Here is a 25527-nt window from a genome sequence, read left to right as displayed (position 1 = left end):
TTATCATTAGTTTAATGCATGGCTGTCACCTCTGTGAAAATAAGGATTGAAAGAGCAGTAGCAGACAGCTTTCTAGTTGCCCACAGGATGCCAGTGTAGTTTGTTTCATCTTCTACAACTTCAGAACATTTATTTATTTCAGAATATATATTTCTAGAATACATATATTAAGATCTGCCGCAGGTCCACAAACTGTTCCTGTTTTGAGGTCCTTTAACAGAGTTTAAGAAAAAAACCTAAAAATGCTGCAGAACATTGAAACGTACCATCCTTGAAACAGTAGGGTCAAGTGGCAGCATCACTTAGCAAGGAAGGAACTTCCTTAAAGTCAAACAGACAGATATCAAATATATCAATCATACAAAATGGGATCTATTCTGTTAGAAGGAAAAACAGGTGTGTAAAAGTGCAAACTATTTCTAAAATGCTAAGTTAATATGCACAAATACAGAATGGTTAAATGAAAAACAAGGTTCTTGATGACAGGAAGTTCATGGTCACAGAATCCCATTACCATGAAAGAGATGATTCTTTGCATACCAAAAGTAAGGAACTGGAGGCAGCCTAAAAGACAGTGAATATGATAGTTCAGATTTAGAATCACCTGAAACCAAAATGTTACATTCCAAGAACCCACTGCATTAATCAGAAATAATACTTCTACTAAGCAGAAGCAGTAACACTGATTGACCTCATGGGGTGACAACTTCCACCTCCAAAATGTCAACCAAAACATAAAAGACTGCCAAAAGGTTTGAATGTGCACATCATCCCTAATGACAGACGGGGTAGTATACAGTATATACAAACAGTTGATGTTTAAGATTGTCAAGAGTAATCTGGTGCCAAGAGAGATTTGAAGGCTGTCAAATAAAAAGCAACAGACCCCCACAGAATTTTTAGTGGAACAGATGAAAACTAACATAAACCACTAAGTGTGAATGAGTAATGAATTCCTTAATGCTTAGAACTGAATCAAAATTCAATAAATACATCTCCTTTGGTTAAGAGATGTTCAGCATCTGCTAACAGGAAAGAAGCAAGACTTATAATCCTCAGGCAAGGTGAACCAACTCTTTGAGCTAAGAACGCTGTTTGTTTGATCTATCAAGACACATGCAGTGCCATTCCCGTGCAGCTGTTTATGGCACTATGAAGCATACTAAAAAGATACAGTGCTCTAGACAAGCATAATTAATCATACAGATACAACTCCTCTCAAGATCTTTTTCAGGACAAATGTTGTTCACTTTTATTCATATACTACTTTGCTTTGAAATAACTCTGAAAGACTTGAGGTCACATAAGAAACACCACTGGTCTTCTTTCATTTGAACAGACCCAAGAAACCCTAAGTAGCTGCTGTGCAGACAACACTGTACACAGAGAGCTGAAGTGCCAGACAATGCAGTTAGTGAAAGGACAGCTTTAAAGATACAGGAAGGTGGCGTGGTCAGTGCAACCAAGAAAGCACAGATGAGACTTGGGCATGTCTATTTGTTTCCTTCAATTTGAGAACAACCCAAGACTTGGACATATTCAAAATTGTGGCCCACAGAGATGCCTCAGTGAACCAAGAGTAGCACAAATGTCCCTGCTGTCTATCCACACAGCCACTTAATGTCATCACAAACTGATCACTGAAAATCATGTAAGTACTAATATTACCAAACATAATTTCTCTTCAATGCCCAGGTAGATATAAATTGGATTTATCGCATTCTGGAAGGCTGTGTTTCTGAAGGCACTCCGGGAAACTTCACTATCAGTGAAGGGTAAGTGTTTCATAACTTTTTCCCATGTTTTCCATCGGGGAAAACATTGTATTATTTGCTTATGGCACATTTAAGCAATCATTCTAATGTTCAACTCCCCTTACAAATGAAGATATTTTTGGTCAATGAATACAAATGTCTATCAGTACTAAAACATTAATTACCACATGGGAGGAAACTATTACTAAGAATGTCATGGAACAACTTTCTGTCAAACTGTAGGATTATACAAGATTTTTTTCCTCTCCAGAAATACAGATAACTGTGTAGGCTGTTGGAGTCTGCAGCAATAGCTTTTGAATACACTGTAAGTTAAAGGAAAAGAATGTAGAAAATTATTATGCAAGTGGAACATGGACAGAATGATTTCTGCATTATTTCTGTGGCCTCGTTTTAGTGTTTATTTATGGCACAATGCTCACACTGATATCCTCTGGGATGTATGGTACTATTGAATAACACCAAGCCATAAAGTGACTAATCATGTTTCTAGTATGGATAAGAGCAAAACAGACTTGGGTCTAACCTCAGCAACACACTTTAAGACCTTGTGATTAAGTGTTTCTGGGTGCAGCACAAGTAAAGGCTCTGTTCAATGCAATTAAGATTGCTACTGTATCTACCCTGTCTGATAAAGTGTCTAGGAAGCAGCAACTGAAGAAAAATATTTGTGCATTCTTATCCACATCCAGATTGTCAGCAGCATGCTCCAAGTTTTACTAGGTCTTTTATTTTCACTTCCACTATGTAACTAAAAGCAATTCAAGCATACAAACTTCAGCAAACTTCCACTCTAAAAATTAATACCGATCTCATGTGCTTTATAACAAGTTTTACTAATAGGGCAGCAAATTTTCTTCTCACATTGCCCAGGCATTTAAAGGAGGGTACATACTGTGTTAGGGTAGCTACTGGAGAGTGAAAGGAATTCATCATGCCTTTCTACAACCTGAACAGGACAATTATTTTAAAAGCTGAGTAAGAGAAGTGGAGACCTTCTTAGGAGAAAAAACTGAACTAGTGAAACAGCTCCTGCACAAAGTTAGAAGTTGCAGCTTACTTTGACAAATCCTGTATTACTTTATCCTCCAGTAAGTTATTGGAAGAATAGCATGAATCTTTCAGGATGAGGTGTAACAACATATTATTTGCTAGAGATAATCTCCAAGAATTCTGTTAACTATTCCCATTGCTCCTGAAATGCTCTTGTAGTTTCAGAAAAATAGATGCAGATCATAAGTAAATGCAAGGGCACAGTTATCTCCTCACACTGAGGCAGATCTCCAATCTACTTCTCCCCTTCTGTTTCCAATATGAAGCTGGCATCCTGGTCTTCAAACATGCCTATAAAATCATTTGCAAATGTGACAGCAGTCCTTTTTGTAGACAGCAGCACATGATATGCAGGATGAAGAGCATGACTGCTTTAGGTTTACCTCCACAGAGTGAGCTCTTGAGCTGAGCTTTCACATGTTGCTATTCTGTTAGATACAGAGGGAACAATGCATACTGGCCAGAATTCATAACAAAACATGAGAGAAATGGGTGGATTGCCCAACATGAATATTGCTGAGGTGCTTCATCGATAAAAATCCAACCACTCTAAATAAAAAGCATCTTTTACCAAATAATAACACCATACCAACAAGTGGATCAATAGCAAATTCAAACTCTCTGCAGTGTCTAGTTACTTTGTAGCTAGGAACTGAAGAAAGATGTAACACCCACTTCACCAGTGGACAACATAGCTATTCACCTGTTAGCTATAACATACTGGTAATAAGCAGCTGTTTTCTATCAGTCACACAGCACTGCAGTAACTGCACTGCAACAGTGACAATGGGCGAAGGTGGCAGAGTGGTGTTCTGGATGCGGCTGGGCCTTGACATGTTCAAAACTTACATTCTAAGCATCTAATAAATCAACTTGATCTCTATTGCCTCATGTAAAATTAATATGAAAGGGTACAATTAATAAGTATTACAATGTAAAAACTATATGTTGAGCTGGAATTTGAATAGAAGAGATGTGATTGGAGTCTCTTGGTTTCCCAGCACTGATTCAGTCAAGTTTCCTTGGAATATGAGGTATCTCAAAAGCATGTGTCTCTGTTGGAAACAAATCAGAGGCTTTACAGACAAAACCCACCTCTAGCTCATTAAAATGGGGCTCTGAAACTTCAGCTCTGAAGCGCTAAACCTAAAAACATTGTTAGAATTAGTTTTTGCAGATAAAGGCCACATTATCTTAAAGGACCTTTTTCATAGTTAATATTGTATGTCTCAATAGCATTAATACTACATGCTTTTTAACAGTAGCAAACATTTTATACTTCATGTTAAAGCTTTTGAAAAAAATGTCGAGCTCTTATAACATCAGAATCTTTTGTGATCGTGCCCTTCCTGGATGACAGAGTGACTAGTCCACTGGATTTGTTTTTGTAGTCGGTGTTGTCAGATAGGTATGGAACAACTGTTTCTACTCTAAGAATCTGGGAATTTCTGGGAATCAGAAGAGAACTCAATACAATTTATGACATGCAACAGGGAATACTTAAATTAAGTCTTCTAGAGTGGCTTTTTTACGGGCATCGTCACCAGAACAACTACCAAACTGCTATGCATGGTGGATTTCCTGCCCTTGACCCAATTCTTATATGTCAGCAGAAAGGAGGTGACATCAGCCACAGTTGCTTTATGACACTACTGTAAACAAACTTCTGACAGGTCCTTCAGGTCACTTTCTTGACTCTAAATTTATTATATTCCTAATAAAACTATGGAAGCATGTAGGATAAAAAAGAAACTGCAACTAAAAAGATAGGCAGATATTACAAAAAAAGCCAATCACAACAAAATATTAACATCTTAACAGCTCTAAAGGAGATTAATAACCTTTACAAGTTCTAATGACATCATAATTGGATGGAGTAATCTCATTTAGTTAGTAAAGGGCACCTGATTTGTATAAAAACATGAAATAGCCCTACTGTCCATTTCAAGAGTTGGTCTTCAAAGTACAATTAGTATGTATGTCTCTCTGGTCTTTAAACTAAATTAGTAGCTGCTTTAAGAAGAATATGCCACCTAATTAAAAATTACAAAATAGATCAGACTTGTGGAAAAAAAAAGTCATCTCTATTTCATTCAAATCCTGTTAAACATTTTCTATACAATTTCACATAAAGTTATTTATTTCACAAGACTTACCTCCTATTCTTCTTCAACTCAGTAAAGAGGTATGCATGCTGGCAAAATCCTTATTTTTCTTTATGAAAAATATATTACTTAAAACTCTGAATTTCAAAATTACACACTACAAAGCTAACAACAATAAAATGATCAACAACAATATTTGAATACCAATGAAAAAACAGCAATTTTTCAACTTTTCTATGTTTAATTGAATCAGCTATTTCTATGTATTATGGGAATACATTTATCAGAATCAGTAGAGACCAAATGTTAATTATGAAGACCAAGCACAAATGAATAATCTTACATATAGACCCTGACACATTAGAACTGCAAAGCACTCTGCAGATCTTATTTTATGAAAATGTACTAAGAGCGCAAATGTATAGGCCCTTAGGAAGCAATTATCCCTAAAAGATTTAGCTATAATTCAATGTGAAATATTATAAGAGATTTTTAAAAATGGTTTCACAAAGAAGAGGATTATTTTACTTTAACTATGGAAATAGGGGCCCGCATGCTTCTCTGAATGACCTCTGTGCAGTTGTGGGCATTGCCTGGAGGGAAGATTTGAAATTGGCCTTTTCAGTCAATTAATACAATCCCCTGTGACCAATAAGAATATTATAAAAATTAGGAGTGCCAGTTTGACATTGTTGGGCTGACTGGGCCACATCACTGTAAGGAATGTTCTATGCAATAAATATATTAAATATGGAAATTTTAAATCACATATTACTAATATGTATGCAGAGATTATTTATGAAGAGCTATCTTCAGCACACAAAGATGTGCAGATGTTATATGGCACAGAAAGATGAAATGGCACATTATAATGTGCACAGCATGCTTTACGTGTCATATGTTCTATTTGCCACATGATCCTCAGGTGCGACATGGGATCTAGGAGTGTAAAAACAAAAGTATGCAAAACAGTGCTTACATCATCCTTGTTATTTCCAGATCCTGGATCTGGTCAGTTTACTGCCACGACACCTCTCTCACAGTCTCCCTGCTGCTTTGCCTCAGTCCTGACTATGGGCTGCTACTGCCTCAAAGAAGGGGACAGTAGCCCTGTGAGTTAATACATCTAAAAACAAATCTGAAAGCTTGCACCTTATCTTACCTATTAGACCCTACATCAGTGGGATGAAATAGGTTTCCTGTGGATTGGTCTTACGCTGTTTTACTTCCAAGCAACTCAATAATATGAGAGAATGCAGAATCATAGAATATTCTGAGTTGGAAGGGACCCACAAGGATCACCAAGTCCAACTCTTAAGTGACAGGCCCATAGAGGGGATTGAACCCATGACCTTGGCCTTACTAGCATCAAGTTTTAACCAACTGAGCTAATCTCAGAGTCTTTAGATGATTTTAAAAAGTAAAAAAGAAATAATAGCCATTGGGTTTGTTGTTAAGTGTGCTTCAGAGTCCTACAGAGGTAATGAGCTCATTTTTTATCACAAACTTATATGCCATCTTTAATCTATCTGATCCTGATTACTATATTTTTATCCATTTAAGATTGCAAATATCCCTGCATCATATCTGATGTTTACACTTCTGTTACTCCCTGAAGAAAATCTAAAGCAGATCAAATTCATCATCATTAGAATATGCCTTCTGCCAAACTGAATCAGACAATGTTAATTAAGTTCAAGATAATAGGGAAAACTAAAGATTTTTTTTTTGAAAAATCTTTCTTGACAGAAACTGTCCTGGACAGACTCAGAAGAAATACCTGGACTCCTTCTGTTGAACAGGTTAATAAACACATAGCACAGTTCCCAGTTTGCCTGTGGAAGTGGTTAAAATAAATGTAGTTCCCTGTATCACGGAGAAAATAGTAGTTGTGTTGATATTTACCCTGCATCACAGAGACAAATGGCCTGTCCTATTTCTCTGAAAACCGTCAGATATCCAGAGGGTGTACTGTGGTGGAGGGAGGACAGGACGGGATGCTTGGGTCTGTACATGTGCTCTGCATGTAGCACTTAAAATAGTCACTGAGTGCATACAAGAGGCAGGAGGTAACAGCTAAGAACAAGAGGGTTTCACAGCGGAGTTGTGTTCCGGGACCCTGCAGTGTGTGACCTGTCAGGGGGCTCTGGCTGGATATTTCTTCCTCTGGGAGCTGTGCTGCTGATGGTAGCCATCTGCAGCCAGGTCCAGAGCACTGACAAACAAATTCCTAAGGGAGTCACTGAAATGACTTTCATCCCTACCAGATAGTCCATTTCCCAGGCTGTACTAGACTAAAAATGGGTGATAAGCTTTTCATTTGCATGACTGCTTAGGTTAGGATGAAGGCTTATATGCTGTATATCAATATTTCACTGGGGCATTTTAAAGTTTTCAAGGTCAAGAACACAACTTGACCCATCAGCCTTTTAAAAAATACTATAATGGACCTGTCCTCACAGTAGGCAACAGTGAGATGAACTGAGATAAACTCTAAGGAGCTACAATATTAAAAAAGGTTCAACTTTACCAAAAATTGAAAAGCATTCCTTTTTTTATCTCCCCAGACTCTCATCCCTAAAAGACTATGACCAATTAACCTCTAACTTCGAAAAATAAAAAAATGCCTGTGACAGCCAGAAATGAAATTCTTTAAAGATTAGGTGCTAGAAGAGCAATATCGGGCTTAGAATGAAATCCTAGTAACACTCTGACCTATCAAGTCATTTCTTGCTCTGAAAATATAATTATTCTGTAAGCATTATGTCAGGCAATATTAAATGTAAAAAGTGTAGTTTAAATAAAACATTTTTTTTTTCTAACAGAAAGACTCTGTGTGTAATATTTTCAATGACACCCAAAAAAACCAAGTCAGCATGCAATTAATGAAAAACAATACTACATTTAATAAGTAGCATGCTTGGTAAGCTTTTTCAGTGATACCAGATTCAAAAAAAATACTGTTATTGCAGTCAGAAGCAGCCCTAAATGCTTATGACCTCTATTTTGAGTAATCTGCTTTCTGCATTGCACATCTGATTTTATAATATTCACCATAGATTCTGATAGCAATAATAAACCCATGGAATATACAGCATTTGCGTGGCACTCAACCTCTGTCCATTTATTCATTATACTTATTTTTTAACTGAGAAATGTCAAACTACACAAGAATTTACTTTTATTCCTATACTTTGCTTCAGTCAAATTGTTGTATGAATAACGATGTTTCCCAAATACAAAGAAAACAGGAAAAGGAGGCAGAGGAAAATCTGTCCATAAATGAGATATCCTTGGATCTTACTGTCTAAATCAAACAGTTCTAAAACGACAACACAGTACAAACAGAGTAACTTCAGTATTTATATTGTATCTCCACTACCCATAAAAGATTTTTAAGAATATAGGGGTTGAAGAGGTGTGCACAATGCTTGCATATCTTACCTGGCATAGTCTCTTATTCTGGCTAGCGGTGAGATTGCTGGGTATGTAGCTATCAATTCCACTGACATTACAATTTCCCTTTCTCAAAGCAGCAATAACCTGTCACTTTACACTGTCCTTTCTCTGACCCTCTCCCGCCTCTCTGCTCATTTTTATTCTTATTGACAAGACTTATTATTCCTCCTCCCAGTTCCAACTAGCTACCCTTTTGCAAATAGTAGTATCAACTATGTGGTCACTAGTAGTATCGGTCAACAATGTTATTAATATAGCACACACTGCCGGGAGCAGATCAAACAGCCATGCTTTAAAATATTAGTTTTGCAAAGGTACCATGAGGCAAACAGTTGCAGTTTCTTCACCTTATAAAATGCAATATTGCAAGGACAGATCTCAAGAATTTAATGTTAATTACCAGCCTAATAATTTGGATGATATGTTATTTTTTTTCTTGTTGCATTCAGATGCAAAATAAAACCATAACAGAAGGGTGCTGTATCTGTGTTTAAAGAAGGGGTTGTTGGCAAACACCATAGCTCACTTCTGCCGAAATGTACACAACAGATATATGCAGCCCAGAAAGCTGGCACCAGGGGCTTACAACCTTAATTTGCCTGCAAGAAGAAATGGAGATTTACCTTCAGAGCACGTTCTTGATTGTTTTCAGCAGTCAGATGTCTCGTGTTGTTTGCTGAAGTCTGGTTCTGCTCTTTCAGATGATGAAGCTCCTGCTCCAGCCGTTTGCACTGCAACGAGGAAAGAATCCCATTAAGTAGAGGAGTGTGGGCATATTTTTTTCAACAAGCCAAAAGAATTAACGTAAATCACCCCATCATCATTTCTGCAGTAGTGAAAGCATGTGATAAAAGCAAGTTACAATTCCAGACAGTACTAGAGATATGTTTTTTAAATGTGAATCATTATTCAGTTTCTTCCTGGTCCAACAGTATACCAAAAAAGCCAAGTATCAGATAAAGACATTTTGCAGAATGTTGTAAGAAGTCTTAGAAATGTTGAGTTGAATTTCTGCTCTTAGTTATGCCAATATATGGCTAGATTTTGGCTTTTATGTATTAAGTGGATATAAAGGTAAGAATGCATGCTTTTAGAAAACAAAGCAAATGAAGACCCTCCTTCCAAATCCAGGATCCAGTCTTTTATTGGAATATATACATGTAACGTTTATACTTGCATTTTTTACACTAAGGGGTTACTCTAATTCTGCAACACACGCCACATACTGAAAGAAGTTTTAAGATTGTTTTCTTTAAATATTTAACTTAATTACAAAAAAAAAAATTAACACTTGCTACTGTATGCATATACATAACACTTGCTACTCTGTGCACGTATATATATACTTACTGCTGTCTCCTGAGCATCTATTTTAAAGATCTGCAAGTTGTGAGCCAAATTATATTTCTGTTTCTTATGAACCATAAAAGGTCTTGCCCACTTATCGTGGATTGAAAGAGTAGTTAGATGTCACTGGACAGTTAAATGCCTTATGAAAAAAACTGTTTTACAAAAAAAAGCAAACCAAAACAGATGAAATACCAGGAAGATGTAGGAGAGCAACTGTTAGAACTAGGGAAAAGCACAGTACCAGGAGGTGAATTTTACAACAGTATATTACAAGCGGATAGTTTGGATATCACCACCAAAACCCAAAGCTAATAGACCGTTGGAACAAAAGACAACTAATTGATAAAAATATTTTGATACATACTTTCTGAAAACACTAGTAAGAAAGGAATAAGAATTCGGATATAATGCCAATGCTGCTTCAAATGAAAGACCTGGAAATGTCAGTCTCTTGTGCTATCTCAATGACTGTCGACAACACGGAACTGAACTTCCCACCATGTATGTACACACAACGCATATACAACCTGAGCAATTCAGGACATAGGACAATGGCACATGACTCATGTAAACTCTAAAAAAAGAAAATCCGTGAAACCGAAAGCTGATGGACTGAGGTCTAAGTAAAATAACACAAAATAAGTCCTTAACAATGTATCGCTCATCAGGCATCCAGCATAGTATATAACACAGAATGATCCATTCCTATATTTGAATAAATTTTAAATATTTGTAGAAGCCCAACAATACTATTAAAAATTCAATTCACATATCTGTTTTTGTATTTAACTACTTCTGTTAGAAATTTGAGCTTATTTCTATTAGCATTACCTATTTTAAAAGCAGTAAATTTCTCTGGCCTAGTGCATTCTCTCAGTGTGTGTTGTAAACTTTCTTAATGTACGGTTTTGGTTTTTTTGCAAGAAAAAGAGGAAAAGACACTTTCCCATAGATAGGGAAATACAGAAAAAATATTAAGATACATTTGATTATATACATTTTTACATATGTGAGATATATAATGTCTATGTTTATTTTACACCCACAACAAAATCAGAAATCACAGAACCCCAGCTGTAATTCTTTTTCCATATCCAGCGTGAAAATTATGTGTTTACAGACACGAAGATGCTAATAAAACTATTGAAGAACTAAACCCGGGTTATGATTCTTTTTCTCTAGCACACATGATCTAAACACCATTAAAAAAATCAATCTACCACTTCAGGCTTTATTATGACACTATATGTTACATCATGTAGGATCAGCAGAGCACTTACTTTTTGCTTTACCAACAATCCTCTTCAAAACAGTCTTTTGGAATGCCCAAATTTGACAACAGCATCAGTTTCTCACAGTAAATACTATTAAAAATACTAAAATCTCAATTCACCTTTACACTTGAATTTATAATCACACTATTCTCTTGATTCCAAAATATAGGTGAAAATATGCTTAGAGCCAAACCTAGCTACAGCATACAGAAAAAGATCTTGTGTACAGTGCTGACTGCACAACTAAAGGCATAGATGCAATCTTAATTCTGCTCTCCACTTCTCTCCTGTGAAGACAGGACAGTGAAATAAACAGCAGCACTGGGACTCCAGTATCTTGCAGAACACAGAGCATGTATAGTAAAAGATGCAACACAAGTAACATAAAATGGATGGAGCTCTTTATCAAGTCAATCTTGACATGACTACATTTACATCAAATTTGCTAACATTTTGTAATTCCTCTTTCATTTCCACTAAGAATGTTGATATCTGAAAAAAACTGTGCATATTCAATCAGCATACTGCATCACTGAAAGAAATGGTGATCTAATTTGATCATTGCACCTAAGTGTTTTAATATGTTCAAACCGATGTATTTAAAGAAGATGTTCTGATTTATTCTTGGCTGTCTAGGGAGTAAAATCTTCAATTATCCTGTTTGTGAAAGCATTGCAATAATACTCTCAAACAGCAACATTCTGTATGTCTTAGTAAAATTTTATACTTTACAGCTTTGATACCTGACCTCGTTTTAAAACATTAAAATAGCATTCTAAAAGCAAGTACTCCTTTTCATAAGAACAAGAACACATGAAATTTTAGTGTAATCTTGCTGTAAAGAAAAGTTTTAAGAACAGAATTTAAAACAATGTAGCCCTTCTATTCATTTGAGCCAACATTTTTTGAATTCTGTGTCACTGGTTGTTAGCAAGGTCCAGTAAAAATAGATGTTCTTTAAAAGAACATGTGTTTTTATTGGTTCACTCCAGGGCTCTAAAATGCCAACAGCTGCAAGTAAGAAACTGGATTTCCTTCTAAAAACATATATAAAAATAGTTTTTGGAGCACAGTGAAGAAAAGACATCATCCAACTCAGTACTGGCAAAAAGGAAATGTTGGATGCATCCTTTTAAGAAAGCTGAAAGCTAAAGGAAGTGTTTAATTTAAAATACTATAAATAAGAATGTCTAAATTCTGTTATCTCAAACATGTGAAAACTCATACTTGGGAAAACTTTGAACAGAATTCTCTTAAAGTCAGAGAAAAAATATTTTGTGCAACATAGCCTATCTAAACACCAGATCTGAGTTTTAATGGTGCCCTTAAATTGAAGCTCCCATGAGGTCAACAATTTACGAAACACAGGCTGTTAACTGAGAAAACTGCTTCTCTACCTCCAATACTTTGAGCACATCAAGGAATATGAGAGCAGTGTAGACACATGTCAAAGAGAATATGCCTTGATCAGAACACTAAAGACTTTGCTGAGTAAAGGATACTAAAGCCTCGGAAATAGTAACATATAATTTTATAAAGGTTTCACACAAACAACTCACTAAGAATTGGCTTTATTGCATGGTCTACTGTGTGCATTCAGAGTTCTGTAGGCAGAGAAGCAATACTGAAGACACAAAAGAAACCCCCTCTAAAGCCTGACAAAGGTTTCCTCTCTTCCTTCAAATCCTCATATTTTTCTCTTCTCTTAGTATATTTCCCTCAAAAAGTCTCCTACCTTAGCTAGTCTGACTTAGGTGATAATGTCCTTGACAGACAGTGAACCTCGTTAACCCTACTCCAGCAAGTGTTCCTTGAGCAACCATCACTGCCCAACTGTACAGTTGTCATTACATCATCATCCATTCCCCCCAACAGGCACTCAGTCTTCTCTTTAACTGTATTTCCACCATGTAACTCTTCTAAATACATTCAGTCTTTTGAAACAAATACGTCTGTATCCAGCACAGGATACAGCACAAGCAGCTAAGGCACAAAAAGAAAAGAAAAGCAGGTAACGTACCAAAAGGCTAAGAAGAGATTCAGACAGGAAAATGACGACAGACAGCAAGTCTAATCTTCCCTCCCATCTTAAAATTTAAACTGTTAGGCTACTGGCAAGTCTTTTTTAAATGAACATCAGGTAACATGATTCAGCAGAACAAGGATGTTTGTGAGAGGCACCAGTTCAAGCTGCAGTGGATGCTGACCCCTTTCAGTAACTTTCCAGGTGGGAGTATTGGAATGCCACAGGGAAAATCCAGACAAATTGCAAAAAGGAGCACCTGCTAAAGGGAACACTGATGAAGAGGTCAAGAAGTGCAGCAGGAGAATATCACTGAATAAAGCCAATGAGGCTCACCCAGAAAGAGCCTGTTAAAAGATAGCCCCAGTTCCAGTTACATAAAAGGAGTAAAGATGGTTAACAATGAATCAAGTATTTCAGAAGATAGAAAAATCAATGCAGAAAACCACTTAATAGTGTTTGGCCTTTACTAGAAAATGAGGTTGCATTAACATATCAAACATAACTTTAGCACTTGTATAAATAAATCATCTTTAACATGCTGTCAGCTTCCCAGCATTTTCTTCAACTCGTACCTATAACATGTTAACATGGTGTTATGGGGCCTGCCACATCTACACAGATTTTTGATCATTATTTAACATGATTCTTCAGTGAGGTGTTCTGAAAGTAAAAGGTACAGACATTACACAAAGGTAAAGAAAAATCTGCAACCCACTGGAGAAATAATGCTAGTAGGGACAAAGACAGAATACAGCAAAGTATTAAGATCAAGCGGAACAACTCCCTACCCCAACCATTTGGTCCCTGTGTAGTTTGTATGATGACAACATCTATCCCTAGAGGCCTCATGAAGAAGCATGTTTAAGTCTGCACTACTTAGGTCCAACAGGCTGTTCATGTGCTTTCAAAGAGACATAAATGTTTTGCTACACCGGGGTCCCTAACTCTCATCTCACTGAACTAGATGGTCATGTCAGGTGAATTTCTCATTTGGTATTTCAGCACAGATTTGACCCAGGCAACTATACTGTTACTATCCCTGGCTCAGGAAGCAACAGTTAAAGCTGAATATAACAGAAAACCATAACATTTCCTTACTACAAATGCAGTCCTGGTGCCTATTTAATCCTGTTACATCTATATTTGCTTTTAATATCACTATATGGCATTTAATGTTTTCCATTGCCTTTCATTAAAAGGAATCCAAACTAACCTCTCCTGAACTTAAGGCAATATGCTAGAGAAAAAAAGAGTCAACACATTATGCCATTTATATACTAGGGGAAAAAAAAAGGAATTGATTTGTCTCTGTTATTACAGGTATGAGGGTCAAAGTCTAATAAAACGAATGTAGTAAGAGCAGGCAAAATTCCGCACAAAGTTCTTTCCTGAATTCTGAATTATATTTGATTGTCTCATCCAATTATTACATAAAAAAGATAGTGCTTCATGAGAATACCTTTGTTCATCTAGAGTCCTTATCAAAACCTGCAATGCTTACAACCTTAAGAGTCAGCACTGTCATAAACACAGAAGACTCCACTGAGGAGCTTGCTGAAAAAAGGGACAGTACCTGGGTGGATGTACTGCAATATGCTTGCCCTGTTCCTGTACCGTTCCTGAAGCCCAGGTATTGGCAGTGTGAGGTCAGGGTGGTGATCTTCGGTCTGATCCAGTCAGTCTTATGTGGCCTCCGTAGTTTCAAACTAGATCTTATACATTACCACAGCCTCCCACAAATAGTTTAATTCTGTAATTAAACTTAAGGTAACATATTTTTATTCAACTCACAAAAAAATCAACAGTGAGTGCTAAGTCACTTACTCTGGGTCAGCCAGTGCATAATGACTTCATTGCGTATCAGTGTCTTCACTTCAACGTTCTGTGGACTTTTGCGGATGAAGACCTTGCTGAACTGGGATCTTAACTACTGAAGTAGTGTGAAATAAAAATAACCTAGTTCCTACTGAATAACTTGGGAAAATGTTTTATATCCTCCAAATTATGGGAAAGGAGGAGTCCATCTGAGTGGCAGAACTATTTTCCAACATGCATTCTTCCTTTATGCATTTTAAGCAAAATTCGCATCAGCAAAGTAAATGACACACCATATCTTGTTGGAAAATGCATCAACACCACTGAAAGATGAGTTTATGGGATACTGAGATCCTACTACTATACAGCATAATACTTTCAGAAGTGATAAAGCGCATCTAGATTTTGAAATCAGTTAACACATATTCACTACAATAAACAACTGAAGTATAAATAATTATTCTAGACACAAAACATGACAAAGATGAAGAAACAAAGCTACTTTTTACATGTTATATTTTTAAGTCATCATCTGTTGAAATCTGATTACAATAAAAAACCATGTGAAGCAAACAAAACCAATTCAACTGATTCTTCTCTTAGCCGATCATTTTGTTCACTTTTTTTACTTTGTTTATAATGATCTGTACTTCAGACTAGCTCCCAGTTCAAAGATGCCAAATGGAATGCAAGTGTTCTCACTTTGACAGCCCCCTCCTCTCCCCCTCCCCTCAGTATTTTTTTTTTTTGAACAGTCTGCCCCTTGTCCCAAATTCATCACAATTTCTGGAGAGGCAAATGTCTTGCGCCACTTGGATGCTGTACACTCTTTCCTTTGCAGACAAAAATAATACCAAAGTCATCCAGTCAAAACACAAACCAACCTTTGGTGTCACTGTGAATTATGTACTTTGAACTGCAGATGTTTGGAAGCACTTATATTTATATAAATAAAAGTTATCCTTTTTCTTCTAAAGTAATAATTTTAAAAGAAATAAAGAAATAAATGAGTTTCTATATAATTATCACTAGCAATATTTTTCCATTAAATTATAATTTTGAATTAAGGCTTTCTAAACTCTGAAAGAAACGATTTCTCTTCAAAGTTTTGGCAGACCATCAACAAATGTGTTTAAATGATTATTTATACAATGCCCAGCAGCTTAAAACTACTGGGATTTCAAGAAAGAGAAGTGTTTTTGTAGCCCTTAGGCCTCAGAAACATATGCATCTTTAAAAATTTATATTCTATTAGTCAGAGAAACACTTACATGTAAATACTTTTTTTCAGCAGTGCAATGGTGTCCTGCTTCAAAAAGCTACAAAAAGAAATGCATCGAAATACAAATGAAACGGTTTTGTTATCTTTTTCACTATGAGCCAGTTGCAACCTGTAGCACTAAGGCAGATAATATGGTGTAGGCATGACTTATTTTCCTCCTACCATTCCTTTCCCTCTCTATTTCTGAACACTTCAAGTGCAGCAAAACAAGCTTAGAGTTAGAGGAACTGTAAGTGCACAGTAAGACATTCAGAAAATTTAGACAATAAAGTTTAGCTGTTTATATGGTTCATATTAATGACCCTTAGATGTGCAGCTATTCCACAATGCCACCCAACTGCATTCTCTATATATTCTTATTTCCTTGCAGCGATGATATTTCAAAGACCAAGACAACCCTGATGTACTTCTCAGTGAGTTCAGCACACACAGACTTTCCTAATCAATGACACTCATTATAAAAAATGTACAAGAAATAGAGAAAGGAAAATGCAAAGTTCTTGAGCTATAGGTGATTCACAGGTCATTCAAGCAGGGTTCCTGTGCTGGCTGTGCCACTGGATGACTACAGCTCTGCTAACAGGGGCTGCTGGTAGACTCCTGATCTGCAGAAGCAAACAAACACAAGAGCTCTTGAAGCCACGTAACTGGGTCACCTTCACATTTTCCTGTATTCATTGCATGTAAGTTAACAAACTTACCTCACCTCTGAGTTGTTTCTAATCAAAATATAAACCCCATAACCTGGAGTCAAACATTTATTTGTGAGGCTGTACTGGGTCTGAAATTAAGCAAAAATGCATTCAACTAACCTAAGAGTGTTTTTTTCCTAATTGCCAGTCATATATAAATAAGCGACTTCTGTTTTACATGGAAGTCACACTATTAATTTTATTTTTTAATTTCATGCCTATAAGTCTAATAAATAATGTATAAACTAAGCATGTAAGCAGATGAGTAGTACAAAAGTAGTATGCCTGCTCACACACACACTCCACTGCAGAGTTTTAGAAACACGAGACACTGCCACTGTACAATGAACTTAGAATTTGCTTATGAGTGTGTGATATTCAAAAGCAAAGGAAATTAAGAATACTCCCAAATAATTCAGCAAATGTAAAATATTAATTAAAATTTTACCATAAGATAAAAAAAGCACTCGAGTCAAGATTCTCTTTTTAAAACAATGACAAAATAATAAAAAAGGAAGTCTTTATTAGATAAATTCTAAGTCATTGAATAAAGATCTGCAAATACAATACTACATAGACTAGGAACACAAATTTCAGATGCCATGGACTATGTTTTTAATAACTATTTTATTTTTTATTTTATTTATCCTCTTTCATTGTTGAAAGGAGGAAACATAAGTCCTCCCTTTCCGACTTCTTTAGTCTCTCCTGCCTTCAAATGAAGCATCTTTCCTTCTGTTTTTTGCATGGTAAAATAAATGAACATACACATACTCTAACTCTCAATTCTCATCTTGGCCTCGTTAAGGTTCACTCCACTGCACTATCTCATTTTTTGTCTACATTTTCGCTTCATCTTGTTCCCATACATATTCTCTTTATTATGTGATTCTTCTCAATAACTCTTCTTGTATTTAATTATGTTATAACTCCCAGTAAACATTGGCTAATCACTTTTTCCAGCACTTAAATCAGTTTCGTAAATAGGAATTTCTTGTTTTATGGGGTGAGAAATTAGCAGAGAAAGTTTAAGAATCTTAACCAACTGATAAGATCACGTCAGAACTTGATTACCACACCCAAAACCCTTGCTTTACTGACTTGACCAAATGACATGGAGCTTTTGCTTCCTGTGGCCACATGTTTTGCTGGTTCCTCAGAAGAGTAGTCAGCTCCATTACAATCAGATGGCCTATGGCCAAGAGACAGCTTGTCAAACATCTGACACAACACACCATGACAGAAAGCTGACAATTGCTTTTGTATAAAGCCTTTCCCTCAACCCCACTGAATAATCCCCAGTGTTGGTTCTCAAACAATATGCGTAATGGAATAGAGGTAGTGAAAGTGTGAAAGGTGTATGAAAAGGAGAAATCTTAGCCTAATCTTCCAAAAGAACTAGAAATTAGGAATCTAATTTGCAGATATAAGCAAGGCACTCAGCTGCTAACAGAGGTATGTTTTTAGAAAGTGTAACCTTGTTTAATTGAATGTAACCAATACCAGTTGACAAAAAAACAAAATTTGGTAAGCAATCTGTCATTCTAATGAGCTGGTTTTCAAATAATCTTCAATGGATTTTTGTAAAATCCATATGCAAACAAGGCTATTGCTGAAACATTAAGTTGGCATTTACTGCACAAAAGGACAGGAACACTTCTGGTCCATCTTTAAATATCATCACATTTTCAAGAAAACAGTATCATGGATCACTATATAGATGCCAGAGTTTAAAAATCTATTTATTCAGATATTGCAATCATGGTATTGCAGGTGTTCCTTGTAGTACCCACTATCTGTTTATCCCTATAAATTTTGTATTCTCAATTGAGCTATCAGTTGCTTAAGTGGCAGTTCTTCAATTTTTTCTTGTGTATAATATGTCCAGACAGAACTTCTTTAATGTGTAATAAAAGCTACTTTAAACTAGAGATTATCACAAACTAAAACAGCCTTCACATAGGTAAAAGCAAAAACCTCTGAAGATATGTCAGGGACAAGAAACACTTTTTGAATAAATGATCTGAATCTGTAGTACTTGCTCTTTCTCCATGGATTTTTAGAAAACTTTGATACTAAAGAACATAACTATCTGAAAGCAATATTAATGTCAGTGTTTTAACTGTCTGAGAACAGGCGTGAAAATGGAGTAACTAATTATAAATCTTCAAATGTTATTGTGAAATCAGTTTTTGCCTCATCAATACAGAGATCTAGATAACAGCAAAAATATCAAATTGTATTTCAGACATGTTTTCCAATTTTTTTATATGCACTGAAAAGTAGAATAAAAATATCTTTAAAAAATCAAGAAATAAATCAGCTTTGCAAAAGCGTAAAATAAATCATGCATAGAAGACAAAGGCACCCCACAAAAAAAGTTTAAGAAAGTAAACAGAAGTTCTGCAAAACTAAAACAAACCCACATATTTAGAAATTATGTATTGCTCAGAATACAGAAACATCTGTATGATTTTTGGTACAGGAATAAGTAGTTCAATCTGAAGATTTTACCTCTGTAAAATTAGCTTTAGCTTCACTGAGGTGTTTTACAGAGATCAATGTGACAAGCTACCCAAATAGATGCACCCTTCTCAAGTGGACTGACCCTGCACCTTTGAATTAACAGCCACCTAACAGCTTTCAGATATGTTACGGGAAAGCAGAAATGCTTAAACCTAAAATCAGCTGCCTTTAACATGTGCAATTACCAAGACTGTTCTCTCTCCTCCTGGCAATTCCATCACTCATGTACAGAGCGTAGGACACCCTAAGGAGAAAAAAAATTAAGAAAAACACAAAGATAGAAGAATGTTATGACAACTTGTAAAAGCAAAGTGATGGGTCTGCCTGCCAACACAAACAAAATGGGTAAAATGCATGACTACTGCTGAGAAGAGTCTGGATGCCATAGAAGACACTGTACATGACATAAAGAGAATATGTAAGGAGAGACACAGCTGCTGGCTATCTCTGCAGCAGAAAGCAGGCTGATGTGACTATTTAGCACAAGGGATTAACAATGATTTCGCTTTTTCTTCTTGGAGACTGGCACTGGATGCTCTCCTTTGCAAATTGAGATTTTCAAGACTCATTTTTCAGACTGAGATACAGTTGAAATCCTAACATTTTGATTGTGAATGGGACCCCAAGCAATGAAGCTGAAAAAACCCCTGCAGATTAAAGAAGAAAACTTTGTCTTAAAGCTCCATAAGATGAAGGAGTTAAACTCACAGAGAGGCCTCGTGTTCACTCCTGTCCTGAACATAACCCAGCAGAGCACTTTCAGGCAAAACAGAGTGAAAACTATTGTTTCCTAACATTGTTGGGATCTGTAATACAATCTCTGAGGTATGAAATTCCTCATCACGATTACAACATGACTTGGAAGGAAATCTTACCTATTGAACAAGTCATCTCATGAGTCAACTAGGAGCAAAGTGTTCAGAGGAATTCTTCTCTTTACTCTGGTTTTTGGGGTTTATCTAAACTTTAGTAATACTTCTGCCAACAGCAGAGAAAGGTGTTACAGCTAATTAAGAAATAAGCAACTCAGCATAACTGAAAGATGACCAGTAACTGCTGCACAACTTTGGTTAATATACTTAGATTTACATGTTTATAGCTTCTAATTCATTAATTAGAGGTAATGTTAAAATTTCCTCCTCTCAAAAGGTAGTTATCAATTCTATGCTATCAACAATATAAAATATACATTCATAAGCACTACTGTTGATTACCCTGCATCAGTACATTACACCAAAGAAAGACCCTGTAGTTAGTCACTGTAATCTGTATTTCTAATAACTCCAGAACTGCAAAAAGTTGTCATACTTGTATGATTTAATACTGTTCTTCAGCCACAGTAATTTTTTTTGTTATAGCTACAAGTATTATACTTTTAAAATAATCACAGCTTCTTAAGGGCCTTTAAGTATTTCTACATATTTGAATTGTGTAATTTAAAAAAATATTTTCAATACAAAAGTAAACTATAAACCAAAATGATATTTTGTGCTTCATATTCAACAATAAATCAAAAACATCACTGAAAAGAATGACAACAAAGCATTAACAACAGAAAGCATTAAAAAGTTCCCTGACAACAGCATCTTAGAATCACATGCAGATTACAATAGGAAAGCCTGTCCTTCATTTGCAATAGAGGGTAATGGAAGCTAAATTTTTCTTGTTCTCAAGCAACTCAGCTTGAAAAATAATTAACAGTGAATAAACAGAACATGGAAAAGAGGCTAAATCCTAGATACTCACAATCTGAAGCACGAAACAGTAAAGCCATACAACAAACAAAAGTAGGCATACTTGGTGAACCAGACATAGATAAGTTAATGCTACTGTGAAATCTCTATTTCATAAAGAGAATATTGACAGATTTTCTTGTTCCTTTTTTTTTTTGTCAGGACCATTACAGGCTTTAGACCAGAATATGTAAAATAACCTCATCCAGCCTACGGACTTGCAAAATTTGATTAATAGCTTCACAACCAAAGAAAAAAAGATCACAAGACCAAAGCCAGAGGGAAAATTGCTGTTGTTGTAACTGTTACCTGTTCATTTCAAACAATTAAAAATGTGGAAATAAATGGAACTAACAAAAATTTTTTTAAGGCCCATATTTCAGTCATAATCATCTACTATTCTGTTGAAAAAGAATAATCAGCTTATCATCATCACAATTTTTCCTTCCCCTGTTACTGCCAGACCTAAAGTTCCTTACTCATCTCCTCTCTTTACTGCTTAACACACATGCTGAATAGTAAAGATGACTGTGGAGGGTATTGCAATGCTGGAAGAGAGGTCAATATTTCATTTTAGGGACTCTCGAAAAAAATAAATTAAGTCAACAAAAAGTAGCTTCACATCTCACAATATTCTTAGTCAATTAGTGATGTTGTGAAGTGGCATGATCAGCAATATAGTTTGGCTGCTATTCTTTGAAGGTATCTCCACTGGACAATTAAATCCAAACTTCACATTCTCTATGTCATTTTCTTTGCAATCTGTGCTACTAGTTTGAAACCTATTTCTCCTCAAAGGAACCAAGTTCATTTATATCTCGAGGACAGGATCAAAATCTTCATCAGAAAAGTCTGAATACAAACATATTAGAATACTTTCTCCAAGAACATTGATAGCTTTTATTTCCCTATTTCTTTTAATATATCTGATTCTCCTTCTTGAAATCATCTCACTTTATCCTTAATTTCAGGTACACAATTTGCATGCTACCTTGCACTGAGGGTGCAATTTGTAATTTCTCTCACCTCTCTGTACTTACTATGCTTCGTTCTGCCCCATGAAGTGCTATCTTGAGAACAGGAACCGGATTCTTTTTGGCCTGGTGCACTCTGACACAAATATTCAGTCCATAGGACTTGACTACAGCTAGTCCAATGTAAAAAAACAAACAAAAAACACCAACCCAATCCAACAATAACAAAAAAGGAACAGCCCACCTTTCCAAGGGGTTAATGTAGATATCAGATGCTGAGAACTATTTCATACTCCAGATCCACTACTATTTGTTCACACTACTTGCTAATAGAGACATAATAAATCACAAAACTGCAAATATGAATATTCAAGAAGTGTGAAGTGGGGAAAAGCAAGTGAACACATATGTCAGGCATATTAACATTTTCAGACTTCATGTTAATTATAAGTATGAAACACAAAAATCTTGTTTGTCATCTATCAAAAGAATTTTTATGCAAACTCATCTGTGTATCAAAAATAACGAAGCAATTTTGCATAAAGCTACCTCAATAAGTTGCCTAAGGAAACCAGCTTTTCATATGAAGTACACAGTCACATTTTATTTTTTTCAATTTTTAAGAAAATCCAACGTTTTATCCAGCAGTAAGCAAACTGAAATCTGATTCAACACTTAGTACCTAACTTGTAACTGTGAAGTGTCAAGTATTGTGGAAAACTTATTCAAGGTACCTCTACAATAGATTTGGTACCTTCAGACCTTACTGCACGCACAGCGATCCAGTCCCCTCTTGAGAGGGAATACTATTTGAATTCTGCTTCTATTACATTAGAAATTTCCTCTATGGGTTGCTGCTACTGAAACAGGTGATCAATAAGCATACAAAACATTTTTGGTCTCTTTCATCCTAGGGTTTTGACATTAAATATTTAAATTAATTCTAGAAATTGGTTTGGAAGTCTAAGCTATGTGAATCTAAAGCTTAGCACCATGATAGATGAGTCAAATGGCAATTAATGGAACAAGCTGGCATGCAAATTTACGGTCATTTTCAAAGGCGTGAGGAGTGTCTAGGTTGTGGAGAAAAGATGACTGTTCAACTGGAAATTCATTAAAGTTTACAATTAAACACATCAAGCTTGATCATGCCCTCAAATACTATGCAGACGTATTTTCTGAATTCTGCACAACACACTGTTTGCAGAGGAACAACAGGTGATTTAACAATGCAAACAGTGATGTGTCTCAGGGCATCATTCAGTCAAAACCTTATGGCAGTAAAAAGAAGAAATGTAGTATCAATTAAAATTTTACTTCAAAAGCTCAAAAAGACAAACCATAATCCCTCTCTTCAAGGAAACACTGCATTAACATTTACATATTTACTCATACTTAGCATTCATGGAATAAATATAAAAGTTCAGTATAAGAGCTCCTTAGGGTAATTTCTTCAGATCCTCCTCTACCTCTACTAATGACCTACCATCTGAACTGCAGAATATATTGACTCAAAAACTACAAGACCTTATGAAATCAAAGCTCTGTTGCAGTCTAAACTAAGGAATAAGTTGCAAAATACTTGCTTTATCTAGTGAAATTCTAACTTCAGTGAAACCAAAGAGAGTTTCATGTCCTATTAATAGATATCTGCCTATAGAGAAATCACAACCTCTGCTACATCAATCTGAGAGACAAACTGACACTACAAACATGGATTTGTAGTAACCTTCTCCTACCATCCTCTCTGACCATCTCACCAGTTCTCAGATTTCTTAATGCTTAGAAAACTAAGAATTACACACTGTGATCAAATGAAACAGAGCACTATGGCAGAAGATTAAACAGCTGCTACTCTTTTGGGGTACATTCTACATAAATCAGAAAACCCAGTGTAAGACATCAGGAGGATTCTGTTTGGCCAGTTTCCTCTCTATTTCAGTCTCCAGTGGACTAAAGTTCCTACTTCAGAAGAAAAAATACTCATGATCTTCTAAATGTAGCCAAATATATAACTGAGTATTCTCCTGGAAAATATTCATGCTACAGCTAGCACAAATATATCCAAGGTAGAGTCAGAGCATACCTAATCATCTGAGAAAGTAAAGAATTATTATAAATTTTCAAATTGAGTTTATTTTTAGAAAAAGTAAGCATCCAAGTAGTGAAGAACCTGCCCTTTTCTAAGATGTAAAAAATTTTTGATGCTCTTCAGCATCTTTCTCGATAGTTTTACTCCATGCGTCCCAAATACAGCAATCACTGGCTCGGTTTGGCACTTGATGACATTCAGTTGGTTTGTTCTGAGAAGAAGCAAAGAAAACATGGACTTAAACATTTTTAGTATAACATGGACTTCCTAAAACATGGATTTAGTCAAACTTTCAAAAGCTTATCTTTATTTAGGTACAGAGGAAATGAAACATGACTTTTAAAGCACTGTTCCAGTGCAACACAATCAAACAGAAAAGTAATATTGCTAATTACAACCACTGCTCGTGTAACTTGGCTATTTGTAATCTTCTTTCAGGATCCCTTTTACTCATCAGTACTTCCAAACAAGAAATATCTGTGAGGTTTACCTGAGGCCACTGATGTGAATCCCAACAAAACTGACAATCATTTTATCAACTCCCATTTCTTTACTCCCTGCAGTCACAGTGCAACTTTTAATGTTAAATCTCAAATAATTATTTTTTTAAAATTTACTCTATATCTTATTCCATATCCCTACTGCCTTCTTTCAGGACCTGGACTAAATTCACAGGGCAAAAGGAGCAACTTGCAGATAGGTGTCCTCTCTCTTTTACTGGCAAGTAATTTCTGCATGCCCATTCATCTGCTGTTCAACTTGTTGTTGCCTGACCAATGGAAACCAGCCATTACAATGAATCAACATGGTCCTTGGACCCTCAAAGTACAATAAACATCCCCTTTACCTTTCCTCCTCAAATAAGCCCATGACCAAAATCATCCATACCCAACAGCAGCTGCCTGGTTCATGAACAACTGTGAATACGGTGTCCTATCTCTTTTTTTCCTGTTCCCAAATATCAGTGGCAATGGGAAAAGTAGGGTAAGCATCTTGACAGAGCATCTAGGAGGACATCATCAGATGTGCTTCTGGTAGCCAAGAACTTGATTAGTATCTTTAACCAGGCAGTGTCAAAGGGTACCAACACACAGAGTATAAAACCAAACTGCTGATATTCAATTTACTAAAAATAGCATCCCTAACTGTGGTTTGGGTTGCAAAGGCACCACCTCTATCCTAAGATAAGAGTCATGAGGCACTGCAACCTGTCACCTGAGTATTACTCAATTAAGGGCCCAATCTTTTTCCATTTACATATGCTTTTGTTGTTTTACACTTCATACAGCTCTTGGGTTTATTAACCCAAGAAGACTTGTTCACTCATGTGTGCTGAGAATGCCTGTGAATCACAGACAACACAGAGTTCTA

At 35.9% G+C, this 25527-nt stretch overlaps 1 protein-coding gene across 10 annotated transcripts in view; it reads right to left on the bottom strand.

Annotated features, from left to right (window-relative positions):
• Positions 1 to 25527, bottom strand: part of MIPOL1 (mirror-image polydactyly 1) — a 198310-nt gene that overhangs the window by 100287 nt on the left and 72496 nt on the right. For all 10 annotated transcript variants that reach the window (XM_017829435.1, XM_017829441.1, XM_017829433.1 and 7 more), the window contains one exon: positions 9016 to 9123. In XM_017829435.1, the coding sequence (XP_017684924.1) occupies positions 9016 to 9123 (108 nt within the window). The remainder of the gene's footprint in view (positions 1 to 9015; positions 9124 to 25527) is intronic.

This window comes from Lepidothrix coronata, unplaced genomic scaffold (assembly GCF_001604755.1).
Source record: "Lepidothrix coronata isolate B3197 unplaced genomic scaffold, Lepidothrix_coronata-1.0 Scaffold164, whole genome shotgun sequence".
Lineage (NCBI taxonomy): Eukaryota > Metazoa > Chordata > Aves > Passeriformes > Pipridae > Lepidothrix > Lepidothrix coronata.
Note: the sequence above shows the minus strand (reverse complement) of the source record. Positions and strands in the feature narration are given on the sequence as shown.